The sequence below is a fragment of the Bombina bombina genome, chromosome 5 (assembly GCF_027579735.1).
Source record: "Bombina bombina isolate aBomBom1 chromosome 5, aBomBom1.pri, whole genome shotgun sequence".
Lineage (NCBI taxonomy): Eukaryota > Metazoa > Chordata > Amphibia > Anura > Bombinatoridae > Bombina > Bombina bombina.
The window spans coordinates 922,980,950-922,995,535 of NC_069503.1; the positions used below are offsets into that span (position 1 = coordinate 922,980,950).

At 39.4% G+C, this 14,586-nt stretch overlaps 1 protein-coding gene across 1 annotated transcript in view; it reads right to left on the minus strand.

Annotated features, from left to right (window-relative positions):
• PPP1R42 (protein phosphatase 1 regulatory subunit 42) overlaps window positions 1–14,586 on the minus strand; it is a 208,603-nt gene that overhangs the window by 133,912 nt on the left and 60,105 nt on the right. Inside the window, exon 3 of the mRNA XM_053715095.1 lies at window positions 11,348–11,483. Within this exon, the coding sequence (XP_053571070.1) occupies window positions 11,348–11,483 (136 nt within the window). The remainder of the gene's footprint in view (window positions 1–11,347; window positions 11,484–14,586) is intronic.

A 14,586-nucleotide genomic window follows, 5' to 3' on the forward strand; every position in this document is an offset into this window, starting at 1 on the left:
GGAGAAAGGACAATATCCTGGGAATCCTAATCTTACTCCATGAGTAACCCTTGGATTCACACCAACACAGATATTTCCGCAATATCTTATGGTAGATTTTACTGGTGACAGGCTTTCTAGCCTGAATCAGAGTATCTATAACTGACTCAGAGAACCCACGCTTTGATAGAATTAAGCATTCAATCTCCAAGCAGTCAGACGTAGAGAAACTAAATTTGGATGATTGAACGGACCCTGTATTAGAAGATCCTGCCTCATTGGCAGTGACCATGGTGGGACAGATGACGTCCACTAGGTCTGCATACCAAGTCCTGCGTGGCCATGCAGGCGCTATCAGAATAACCGAAGCCTTCTCCTGCTTGATTCTGGCAACCAGACGCGGGAGGAGAGGAAACGGTGGAAAAACATAAGCCAGATTGAAGGACCAAGGCGCTGCTAGAGCATCTATCAATACCGCCTTGGGATCCCGGGACCTGGACCCGTAGAGAGGAAGTTTGGTGTTCTGATGGGACGCCATCAGATCCAACTCTGGGGTGCCCCATAGCTGAGTCAGCTGGGCAAATACCTCCGGGTGGAGTTCCCACTCCCCCGGGTGAAAAGTCTGACGACTTAGAAAATCCGCCTCCCAGTTGTCTACTCCTGGGATGTGACTTGCTGAGAGATGGCAGGAGTGATCCTCCACCCACCTGATTATTTTGGTTACTTCCGTCATCGCTAGGGAACTCTTTGTTCCCCCCTGATGATTGACGTAAGCTACAGTCGTGATGTTGTCCGACTGAAATCTGATGAATTTGGCCGCCGCTAGTTGAGGCAATGCCTGAAGAGCGTTGAATATCGCCCTCAGTTCCAGAATGTTTATCGGGAGAAGAGTTTCTTCCCGAGACCATAAACCCTGAGCTTTCAGGGAGTCCCAGACCGCACCCCAGCCTAACAGACTAGCGTCGGTTGTTACGATGATCCACTCTGGCCTGCGGAAACATATTCCTTGAGACAGGTGATCCTGAGACAACCACCAGAGAAGAGAATCTCTGGTCTCCTGGTCCAACTGAATTTGAGGAGACAAATCTGCATAATCCCCATTCCACTGTTTGAGCAAGCATCGTTGCAGTGGTCTGAGGTGTATCCGAGCAAAAGGGACTATGTCCATTGCCGCAACCATTAGTCCGATTGTCTCCATGCACTGAGCCACAGATGGCCGAGGAATGGAATAAAGAGCTCGGCAAGTAGTTAAGAGTTTTAGCTTTCTGACCTCCGTCAGAAATATTTTTTCACTTTACACTCCCGAGAGAGACCCTAGTGCTTAGAGCCAGCAAAGAGAATGACTGGGGGGTGGAGCTAGAGGGGGAGCTATATGGACAGCTTTGCTGTGTGCTCTCTTTGCTACTTCCTGTAGGGAATGAGAATATCCCACAAGTAAAGGATGAATCCGTGGACTGGATACACCTTGCAAGAGAAAAGACCTCAAATAATCCTACAATTCTTAAAGCTGTTGCTTAGATGAAGACTGTCAGGAAGAGTTATTTGTGAATATCAGCGTAGAACAGAAAATAAATTAAAGTAGCCAGTTTTCATTTTTATGTCCCTACACAAAATCCATCCAGTAATAGGCACAAAAGGAAATTGAAAGAAGAAAGGCTATCAAAAAGTAAAGAAAAAAAGACTAATGGATTGCAAACAAATAGATTCCAAGTATTATTTCAGGTATTTAGCATCCTCTAAGCACAGTTGTTCAAACATAAAGAGCTCAAAATGTTAATTCCCCATGAGAGCAGTAATTGTAGGTGAGTGAAAGAGAGAGGGAAGAGCTAAATTATGAGATCTGAGAGATTATAAAACTTTCTAAAGAGTATTAAAGACAGGCTTTAGGATGAATGAGAAAGTGATGCCTAAAAAGTGTGGAAGAGGTTTCTGTACTTTTTTTCCCACAAAACTTGACCACTAAAAGTATGCTAACCCTTACATCTATGGACATCTTATACATTAAAAAAATAGCATAATAGGGTCTACTTGCACATTAAAATGATAGTTCTGGTGGAATTTTGGGTGTAAAGTCTAGCAATGACCTACAATTTCATATGGTTTTACCATTTAATCTGTAATAAAAACAAGCATGCAAAACATTAATAAGTGTTTATCTGACAGTAAGTGGGGTGAACGGAGTTCCTTAACACGTGGGAATGAAGCACTGGCTAGCAAACACCTTCCCTTTTTGAGTAATTGTATATATACACATTATAGCCCTTTCAATTTAAACACCTTGTCATATATCAAGTACCTTTTAAACCTCATAAAATAATTTAATGAATATTTATGTAAATAATTTTTATCAGATAGTGTATATAAGAATGTAACACTTTATTTAAACTTTAAGAAAAAAAATGAATTCAGTTTACACAACCAATTTAAAATATTTAATTATATTTATTTGTATATTTAGTCACCAGTTATTTTTTATTTAACTAGAGATATGTTTTCTACTAATTTCTGGTTTTGGGAAGGAAAGTGCAATGCCTATGTAATATTTATTATGGGGTAGATGACGACTGGTGAGCTATTTCGTGCTTGCGTTTGAGCAAAAAACACAGCTTGAAGTAATTTACATGGGTGTGTATTACAAGCTGAAAGTAAAAAGTTAACAAGCAGACGAAACCCAACACACGCTAACTTCAGGACTTCAGTTATCGCTACCATGTTAACTTCTTCTCCCCATAGACTTTAATGGAGTGCGCTTGCAAAAAAAACAACACATCGCTTGCACTCTAACCCGACACCCAACTGCGCTAAAGTGACTTATTCATATTTTATATTCCAATGTTCTTCACATAGAAGACAATGTTCTTTTTATGTTTCTAGCACCCCACTGCCACCAACTTTAGACCCCAAAACTGCCTAGTGCAGTTGTTTTTTCAATATAAAAAATGCAAAGTCAATTATCGCGTTTGCGTGCAGGGAAAAATTTAGCGCTCGACTTGTAATTTAGCCCTTAATTGTTAATAAAGATATGACGGTGTTGATTTTATTCTTTATGGGTGCATGGCTTATTTTTTATACAATAACATAATTTATGCTTACCTGATAAATTTATTTCTCTTGTAGTGTATCCAGTCCACGGATCATCCATTACTTATGGGATATTCTCCTTCCCAACAGGAAGTTGCAAGAGTTCACCCACAGCAGAGCTGCTATATAGCTCCTCCCCTAACTGCCATATCCAATCATTCAACCGAAAACACGCAGAGAAAGGAAAAACCATAGGGTGCAGTGGTGACTGTAGTTTAAATGAAAAAATGACCTGCCTTAAAATGACAGGGCGGGCCGTGGACTGGATACACTACAAGAGAAGTTAACTCTTGTTAAGTGTATCCAGTCCACGGATCATCCATTACTTATGGGATACCAATACCAAAGCTAAAGTACACGGATGAAGGGAGGGACAAGGCAGGTACTTAAACGGAAGGTACCACTGCCTGAAAAAAAAAAAATCCTTTCTCCCAAAAATAGCCTCCGAAGAAGCAAAGTATGAAGCGCAGACCAAGACGCCATCTTGTAAATCTGTTCAACAGAAGCCTCATTTTAAAAAGGCCCAAGTGAAAGCCACAGCTCTAGTAGAATGAGCTATAATCCCTTCAGGAGGCTGCTGTCCAGCAGTCTCATAAGCTAAACGAATTATGCTTTTAACCAAAAAGAAAGAGAGGTTGCTGAAGTCTTTTGACATCTCCTCTGTCCAGAGTAGACAACAAACAAAGTAAATGTTTGATGAAAATCTGAAGTAGCTTGTAAGTAAAACTTTAAAGCACGAACCACGTCCAAATTATGTAATAGACGTTCTATCTTTGAAGAAGGATTAGGATACAAGAATGGAACAACACTCTCTTGAGTGATATTCTTGTTGGATACCACCTTAGGTAAAAAACCCAGTTTTGATACGCAGGACTACCTTATCCGTACGGAGGACCAGATAAGGAGAATCACATTGTAAAGCAGATAACTCGGAGACTCTACAAGCCGAGGAAATATCTACCAAAAAGGAACTTTCCAAGATAAAAAGTTTGATATCTATAGAATGAAGAGGTTCAAACGGAACTCCTTGAAGAACCTTAATAATAAGGTTTAAGATCCATGGCGGAGCAACAGGTTTAGACACAGGCTTGGTTCTAATCAAAGCCTGACAAATGCCTGAACATCTGGAGTATCTGCCAGACGCTTGTGCAAAAGAATAGACAGAGTAGGAATCTGTCCTTTTAAGGAACTAGCTGACAACCCTTTTTTCAAAATCATCTTGGAGAAAAGATAGTATCCTGGGAATCCTGACTTTACTCCATGAGTAACCCTTGGATTCATATCAATAAGATATTTATGCTATATCTATGTTAAATTTTCCTAGTGACAGGCTTTCATGCCTGTATTAAGGAATCAATGACTGACTCGGAGAAGCCATGCTTTGATAACATCAAGCGTTCAGTCTCCAGGCAGTCCATCTCAGAGAAGTTTAATTTAGATGGTTGAAAGGACCCTGAGGTAGAGGGTCCTGTCTCAGAAGCAGAGACCATGATGGAAAGAATGACATGTCCACCAGATCTGCATACCAGGTCCTGCGTGGCCACACACGAGCTGTTAAAAACACCAAAGCACTCTCCTGCTTGATCTTGTGCAAAGACCTCCGGAGGGAATTCCCACTTCCCTGGGAGAAAAGTCTGACCTCCCAGTTCTCAACACCTGGGATATGGAGAGTTGATAGACAAGAGAGAGTCTCTGTCCAGTGAATTATTTTAAAACTTCTAACATCGCTAGGGAACTTCTGTTCCCCCTTGATGGTTTATGTAAGCCACAGTCGTGATATTGTCCGACTGAATCTGATGTACCTCAGAGTTGCTAACTGAGGCCAAGCCTGAAGAGCATGGAATATCGCTCCCAGTTCCAGAATATTTATAAGAAGGAGGGTCTCCTCCTGAGTCCACTATCCCTCAGTCTTCAGGGAGTCCCAGACTGTATCCCAACCTAAAAGGTTGGCATCTGTTGTAACAACTGTCCCATCTGACCTGCGGAAGGTCATACCCTTGGAAAGATGGACCCGAGATAGCCACCAGAGAAGAGAATCTCTGGCCTCTTGGTCCAGATTTAAGAAGGGGACAAATCTGTGTACTCCCCGTTCCATTGACTGAGCATGCATAGTTGCAGCGGTCTGAAATGTAGGCGTGCAAACGGTACTATGTCCCTTGCCGCTACCATTAGGCCGATTACATTCATGTACCGAGCCACCGAAGGGCACGGATGGAATGAAGAACACGGCAGTAAGTTAGAAACTTTGACAACCTGGACACCGACAGGTAAATTTTCATTTCTGCAGAATCTATCAGAGTCCCTAGGAAGGAAACCCTTGAGATTGGGGATAGAGAACTCTTTCCTTGTTCACTTTCCACCCCTGCAATCTCAGAAATGCCAGTACTACATCCGTATGAGACTTGGCAATTTGGATGTTCAACGCCTAAATAAGGGGCCACTTCTATGCCCCTCGGCCTAAGGACCGCCAAAGCGACCCCAGAACCTCCATAAAGATTCTTGGTGCTGTAGTTAACGAAAGGAAAGAGCAACAAACTGGTAATGCCTGTCTAGAAAGGCAAACCTAAAAAACGATGGTGATCCTTATGCATCGTTATGTGAGGATAAGTATCCTTCAAATCCATTGTAGTCCTCTATTGACTCTCCTGGATCATAGTTAAGATGGTACGAATAGTTTCCATCTTAAATGATGGAATTCTAAGGAATTTGTTTAAGATCTTTAAATCCAAAATAGGTCTGAAGGTTCCCTCTCCTTGGGAACCACAAACAGATTTGAGAAAAACTCTGTCCCTGTTCCTGTCTTGGAACTGGATGGGTCTCGTACACAATGTAAGAATGCCTCTTTCTTTATCTGGTGTGCAGATAATTGTGAAAGGTAAAATCTCCCCTTTTTCGGAGGGGAAGCTTTGAAATCCAGAAGATATACTCTGGGATATAATTTCCAATGCCCAGGGATCCTGGGCATCTCTTGCCCATGCCTGGGCGAAAAATGAAAGTCTGCCCCCTACAGGATCCGTTACCGGATAGGGGACCGTTCCTTCATGCTATCTAAGAGGCAGCAGCAGGCTCCTTGGCCTGCTTATCTTTGTTCCATGTCCGGTTGTCTCCAGACCGTCATGGACTGAGCAAAAGTACCCTCTTGATTTGCCTTAGAGGAAGTTGATGCCACACCTGCCTTGAAGTTTCGAAAGGCATGAAAATTAGACTTTTTTGGCCCTTGATTTGGACCTGTCCTGAGGAAGGGCATGACCTTTTCCTCCAGTGATATTAGCAATGATCTCCTTCAAACCAGGCCCTAATAGGGTCTGCCCCTTGAAGGGAAGTTAAGTAGCTTATTTATTAAAGTCACGACAGCTGACCATGATATAAGCCATAGCGCTCTGTGCGCCAGTATAGTAAAAACAGAATTCTTAGCCGTTAGTTTAGTCAAATGAACAAAGGCATCAGAAACAAAGGAATTGGCTAGCTTAAGTGCTCTAAGCTTGACAAGTAAATTCATCCAATGGAGTCGCTACCTGTAAAGCCTCATCCAGAGACTCCAACCAGAACGCCGCAGCAGCAGTGACAGGAGCAATGCATGCAAGGGCAGCAGGATAAAACCTTGTTGAATAAACATTTTCCTAAGGTAACCCTCTAATTTTTTATCCATTGGATCTAAAAAAGCACAACTGTCCTCGACAGGGGTAGTGGTACGCTTAGCTAGAGTAGAAACTCTTTTCTCCACCTTAGGGACTGTCTGCCATAAGTCCCGTGTGGTGGCATCTGTTAGAAACATTTTTCTAAAAATAGGAAGGGAAGAGAACGGCACATCTGGTCTATCCCATTCCTTATTAATAATTTCTGTAAACCTCTTTAGGTATTGGAAAAACATCAGTACACACCGGCACTGCATAGTATTTATTCAGTCTACACAATTTCTCTGGCACTGTGATTGTAACACAGTCATTCAGAGCTGCTAAAACCTCCCTGAGCAACAAGTGGAGGATCTCAAGCATAAATTTTAAATGTAGAAATATCGGAATCAGGTTAAATCATCTTCCCTGAGTCAAAAATATCACCCACAGACTGAAGCTCCCCTCAGCTTCTGCATATTGTGAGGCAGTATCAGACATGGTTCTTGACGCATCTGTATGCTCTGTATCTACCCCCAGAGCTATCTTGCTTTCCTTTAATTTCAGGTAGTCTGACTAATATCGCTGCCAGAGTATTATTCATAACTTTCGCCATGTCTTGTAAAATAAACGCTATGAGCGCCCTTGATGTACTTGGCGTCATTTGAGCGTGAGTCCCTGAAGCGGGAGTCGAAGAGTCTGACACGTGGGGAGAGTTAGTCGGCATAGCTTCCCCCTTGACAGAATCCTCTGGTAAAATAAACGCTATGGGCGCCCTTGATGTACTTGGCGCCATTTGAGCGTGAGTCCCTGAAGCGGGAGTCAAAGGGTCTGACACGTGGGGAGAGTTAGTCGGCATAACTTCCCCCTCGACAGAATCCTCTGGTGATAATGTTTTTAAAGACAAAAAATGATCTTTATTGCTTAACATGAAATCAGTACATCTGGTACACATTCTAAGATGGGGTTCCACCATGGCTTTTAAACATAATGAACAAGGAGCTTCCTCTATGTCAGACATGTTAGTACAGACTAGAAATGAGACTAGTAAGCTTGTAAAGCACTTTAAATCAAGTTAACAAGCAAATATAAAAAATGTTACTGTACCTTTAAGAGAAACAAATTTTGTCAAAATTTGAAAAACAGTGAAAAAAAGGCAGTAAATCAAACGAAATTTTTACAGTATATGTAATAAGTTAACAGAGCATTGCACCCACTTGCAAATGGATGATTAACCCCTTAATGCAAAAAACGGATCCAAAAAACGACATAGACATTTTTTAACAGACACAACAAAACTGCCACAGTTGTGCTGTGGATTACCTTCCCTATAAACGATTTTGGAAGCCTTTTTAGCCCTTTAGAGATGTCCTGTAGTATTCATGGGACTGCTGAGGGAAGCTGGATGATTCATTTTGTAATTTTAACTGCGCAAAAAAGCGCTAAAATAGGCACCTCCCACTCATATTACAACAGTGGAAAGCCTGAAGAAACTGTTTCTAAGCAAAATTTAAGCCAGCCATGTGGAAAAAACTAGGCCCCAATAAGTTTTATCACCAAACATATATAAAAAACGATTAAACGTGCCAGCAAACGTTTTAAATTACACTTTTATAAGAGTATGTATCTCTATTAATAAGCCTGATACCAGTCGCTATCACTGCATTTAAGGCTTTACTTACATTACTCCGGTATCAGCAGTATTTTCTAGAAAATTCCATCCCTAGAAAAATATTAACTGCACATACATTATTGCAGGAAAACCTGCACGCGATTCCCTCTCTGAAGTTACCTCACTCCTCAGAATATGTGAGAACAGCAATGGATCTTAGTTACTTCTGCTAAGATCATAGAAAACGCAGGCAGATTCTTCTTCTAAATACTGCCTGAGATAAACAGTACACTCCGGTACCATTTAAAAATAACAAACTTTTGATTGAAGAAATAAACTAAGTATAAAACACCACACTCCTCTTACGACCTTCATCTATGTTGAGAGTTGCAAGAGAATGACTGGGTATGGCAGCTAGGGAAGGAGCTATATAGCAGCTCTGCTGTGGGTGAACTCTTGCAACTTCCTGTTGGGAAGGAGAATATCCCATAAGTAATGGATGATCTGTGGACTGGATACACTTAACAAGAGGAAATTGGATTTACAAGCCTCACAACTAACATCAGACTCCAGATTTGCAAAACAGTTTACAAGCCTCACAACTAACATCAGACTCCAGATTTGCAAAACAGTTTACAAGCCTCACACCTAACATCAGACTCCAGATTTGCAAAACAGTTTACAAGCCTCACACCTAACATCAGACTCCAGATTTGCAAAACAGTTTACAAGCCTCACACCTAACATCAGACTCCAGATTTGCAAAACAGTTTACAAGCCTCACAACTAACATCAGACTCCAGATTTGCAAAACAGTTTACAAGCCTCACAACTAACATCAGACTCCAGATTTGCAAAACAGTTTACAAGGTAATTCATCTGAATGGTCTCTCCAATCAAGACACTGGGGCCTATTTATCAAGCTCGATGCCCTGTGTTTCTGGCGAGCCTTCAGGCTCGCCAGAAACACAAGTTATGAGGCCCCGGACAGACATCGCTGGAAATCAACCCGATCCAATACGATCGGGTTGATTGACACTCCCTGCTATCGGCCGATTGGCCGCGAATCTGCAGGGGCGGTATTGCACCAGCAGTTCACAAGACATTTATCGATGTGCAGCGGACATGATCTGCAATATTGGATCATGTCCGTTCTCACGTTCTTAAATAGGCCCCACTGAGTGCAATTATTTCTCTCATGGAATTATTTTTAAATTTCATTGTAATATTCCAATCTTTTTCTCCAATCTTTTCTCCCCCTCTGCTGTGTTTTAAAACACTCCTTCCCCCTATACTTTCTCACCAATCGTTTATCACCCTCTGCTGTGTTTCAAACCACTCCTCCCCCCTATACTTTCTCACCAGGCATGTTTACCTTTCATTTCTCTTTCCACGGCCTCACAACTAACATCAGACTCCAGATTTGCAAGCACTAGCCCTCCAATCACCACCCACCCTAGTGTTTACCTTAATATATACACACACCTAACAGTAATTATGTGCAGCTCTAACTAATAATCCAGGATAGAGAAACCACTTCAGACTCACAGCCTTTGTACTGCCATTTTACCACATTTTTTTACACTTTTCTAAACCTCTTTTGCTCAGTCACCATGCACTTTTTTCCCCTATGTCATCACTCACTCTCAGTTTACACTGCCTTATATCAGACTTATTTCTCTTCTCCCTTACATTATGTGTCCATTCCCTCTCCTTTAGATTATAAGCTTGAGAGACACTCTACCTGTAGGCCACTTTGTGTTTAAAGTTAAAGGGAGAGTCTACAATAGAATTGTTATTGTTTTAAAATATAGATAATCCCTTTATTTCCCATTCCCCAGTTTTGCATAACCAACACAGTTATATTAATGTACTTTTTAACTCTGTGATTACCTTGTATCTAAGAACCTTCTGACAGCCCCTGATCCCATGACTTTTTATTTATTATCTATTAACTTGCATTTAGTATTGTTTTGTGCTAACTCTTAAATAACTCCCTGTGCCTGAACAAAGTGTTATCTATATGGCCCACAGTCTCTTGTTGTGAAAAACAATTAAAAAAAACATGTGATAAGAGGCAACCCTCAAGGGCTTAGAAATTAGCATATGAGCCTGCCTAGGTTTAGTTTCAACTAAGAATACCAAGAGAACAAAGCAAATTTGATGATAAAAGTTTATTGGAAAGTTGATTAAAATTACAAGTCCTATCTGAATAATGAAAGTTTAATTTTGACTAGACTCTCACTTTTACTACTACTGATTGTGCTCAAAGGCAGAGCATTCCTCTCTTTTTGTATAACTCAATTATTGCACCTACAACTGTTATTTATCCCTACTGTACTTGTTTGTGTATTACTGTATCCCTGTAATGTTTTTATTCTTTGTATAGCGCTGCGTAATCTGCTGGCGCTTTATAAATAAAATGATAATAATAATAATAATATTTAGGATCCTTTCCACTAATGTTTTTTTTTATTATCTGTTTAGTCTTTTCTGTTTATTTCCCTAATATGAATTATCATTCATTTAAGTATTTAATTACTGAACAAAGACATTTTACTAGAACATTAAACATTAAGTATTAAGTTTAAGTTATGGAGCATTATAAGACTTTATGATCATTTCATGCTAATTTATATTCACCATTCATTCATTTTTTTAAAGAGCTCAAAACTGATACACAATTGGACAATGATAGTGTTTTAATTGCTTTAAAAAGGTGCGTGTTTGTTTAAACTAACTACTGTGTATAAGTACAATCAGCTATTCTGGGTTAAACTTGTAACAAGTCAAAGCTACCTCCTTACCATGAGTAGCGATTTGACCATTCATTGATGTTTTTATATAAAGATCAGTTTTTTTCTCTTCTTCTATTAAAAATACTGTATTGAGAGTACAGCATGTATATGCGCTTTATGTAGCACGCTAGTACAAACACAATAAACACAAATATCCCTCCACCACCTCCAAAAACAAAATAGCAAACATATTGCACATTTTATACAATTAAACTTCTTTATCTTGCAGACAATATTTCCATAACAATAGACAAGCTAGTGCTTACCCCCAGGGAATGAAGGGTTCTTGGGTCAAACAACAGCCTTTCTCCTGGAGGAAGTCTTTGACTTTCAACATGCAGCTCTCTTAGTTCAAGACCTTCTAACCCTTCAACAACTGTTAGATAATTGCCTCCTAGGTATCTATAAAAGATGAAAATAAAAAGGATTCACAATACAAAATAGTGCAATTATATGAATATGCTTCTTTCCTGAGTTTAACAAAAATATATAATATTTAAAATCAATATTTGGTTCATGCATACAATTTTATTGTATATACTCAACTATTCTACAGTTAATGAATATCCCATTCTTATATTAACATTTAGCCGCTCTGTTATTTAAATTAAACATTAGACAGCAAAATATTTGGGATAATTTAAATAATAAAGAGATTTTAACCTTGTCTGTCATCAAACCTATTCTAATAGTATTAACTACCTGGCTCCACTGCAAGTTTATTTTATAATCATATAATTTAAAGTTTCAAGCAGGACACACACACATATATTTTGGTATCAAGCCATGCAGCAAGCACATGCTGAGTCATTATTTTACTCCTCTCTGTGTGCATTGAAAAAAACAAATTTATGCTTACCTGATAAATTAATGTATTTCATGGTGGTGAGAGTCCACAAGCCATTAATCCAGGGATTCAACTCCTGGCCACTAGGAGGAGGCAAAGATAGCCAACATTCCAAGAGCTTTTAATCCCTCTCACCTCTCTAGTATCCCAGTCTTACATATAGCCAAGAAAGGAGAAAAAATAAAGTAGGAAAGGACAAAGCAGGTTACATTAAATGCATACTAGAACTTCTGCCAATTGAAAAAAAAATATGGACGGGCCTCTTGAACGCTCACCACTATGAAAGAAATTAATTTATCAGGTAAGCATACATTTTGTTTTCTTTTATAAGGTGGTGAGAATGAGCCATTACTCCTGGAATCTAATATCCAAGCTATGCACCTATTTACCATACACTGCAGTTTGATGGAATTTTTTATGTCAAAAGCTGCTCTAAAGAAGGAAAAACATAAAAACAAAGGTTGCTGTTTTGCAATCTGTTAAAGAAAAGCTTCTAGTAGAATAGGCTGTAATTATTCTGGGGAAAACTTTCCCGCCTCCAAGTAAACCTTACGTATCCACTGTTTAAACCTGGAAGCGAAAATAAAAGTAAAATTTGTAATGCTTTTTGCAAATGATACAAAAGACTTTCTAAAAAAATCTTTTGAATTGGAAAAAAAGGAACTGCAATGTGGTCCTGAATGATTGTTTCTGAAGAAACCTCTTTAGGCAAAAAAAACACTGAGTTCTTAACACTGACTTATCCTGATGGAAAATAAGAGCGCCACAAGAAAGGGTAGACAAATCAGAAGTACTGCTGGCGGAAGAGATTGTATAAAGAAAGTAATACCTTCCAAGAAAGAAGAAGACTATATAAGGCATGCATAGGTTCAAAAGGAAGAGTTTACAAAACTCTAAAAACCAAAATATGGGTCAAAAAATTAAAAAATGTCAGAAACTTTAGTGGTTTTTCAAAGAATTGACAAAAAATATAAATTATGCTTACCTGATAATTTCATTTCCACCGTGGGGTGGAGAGTCCACGGCTTCATTCATTACTTGAGCAGAGAAAAGGAAACAAATTGGTAGGAAAGACAAAAGCAAGGACTAAAGAGGTGCAAATTAGAACTGTAGCCCAAAAATTGAAACAGGCAGGGCCTATGGGCTCTTATCATGATGAAAGAAAATAATTTATCAGGCAAGGATACATTTTGTTTTCTTTCATAAGATGATAAGAGTCCATAGGAATTCTATAACATGTGGGATATAATACTCAAGCTGAGAGTCCATGTTAATGAAAGGGAGGGACAGAATTAGGCAGTTTCTATTTTACTGGAACCTGTGGCGTGAAGAAGTTTCCTGACAAAAAATGTTTCCCAAATAAAGAAAAACATTAAAACAGAAAATCTTTAAAGAATGTGTGCAGAGAAGACATGTTGCAGATTTACAAATCCGCTCCAGTGGATGCATAATTTATGACAGCTCATGAAGTAGCAACTGAACTAGAAGAATGAGCTGAGATATGCCTAGAAGGAGACTTCCCTGCCACCAAGAAGTTCTGAAAATCTCTTGATTGAACCAAAAGCTAGAGCTACCAGTAGCTTTTTTGCCTGTATGGAAAAAAGAATAGAGAAAAAAACAATCTAAACTTTGTTTGGAATCCTTAATAGCTTAAAGGAAAATATTTAAAGCTCTAGAAAATTCAAAGAAGGTATAACAATTCTTGTTTGAAATTTTCATTATTTTGTGTGAAAAACATACTGGGTAAGAAGAACAGTCTTATTCTTATGAAAACCCAGAAAAGAGAGAGATTCACAGGAAAGCAGACAATTTGGAAATTCTTCTAGCTGAGATAAAAAATAATAGAAAGAACCTACAGGAAAAAATATTAAAAACTATGCTGAACATAGGTTCAAAGGAGGTCCTTAGAGAACAGAAGAACTAAATACAATTCCAAGGCTCCGATGATCAAAAGTGCTGCCAGGGGGGAAATATTCCAAGGGATCCGCCGCTATGTCGAGCAAGCCTGTGAAAATATTCCAAGCTCCCGACATAGCTGCTAAAAGGCGGCATTGCCAAGAGGCATTTACTATACATGCCCACTGGTCTGAGATCATCACCGTCCATATTGGTGATGTATAGTAAAAGATCCCATGGAATATAACTTCCGTGCCTAACCACTAATGCTAATACCCCTAGGCTGAAGTACCACACGATTGCAAACTAACACTACATTAATAAATGTCTAAACCGCAACATACCCACCGCAAGTACCCGTCTACTCTATTAACCCCTCAACCGCCACATACCCACCGTAAGTACCTATCCTGTTAACCCCTTAACCACCACATACCCACCGCAAGTATCTATCTTGTTAATTCCCATACCGCCACTAGCCCACCAAAGGCATAATACATAATAAAGCAAAATAAAAGGAATCTGCTCTCATACAGTGATATGCAGAGTCTATTAAGACTTGAACAGAGCTCCTCATGTATATTCACATGAGCTCTGATAGAAGTTAAGAGCTGCTTGCATAAATAAAGAGCGGTATGCATATTATAACCTTGTTAACGTTGCTTTACCTAATATTAAACAAACTGGTCATGCAGTAATCATTTAAAACACAGATGAGCACATGGTATTACCGCCTATGTAGTGTTCTGTCAAAAACAGAAG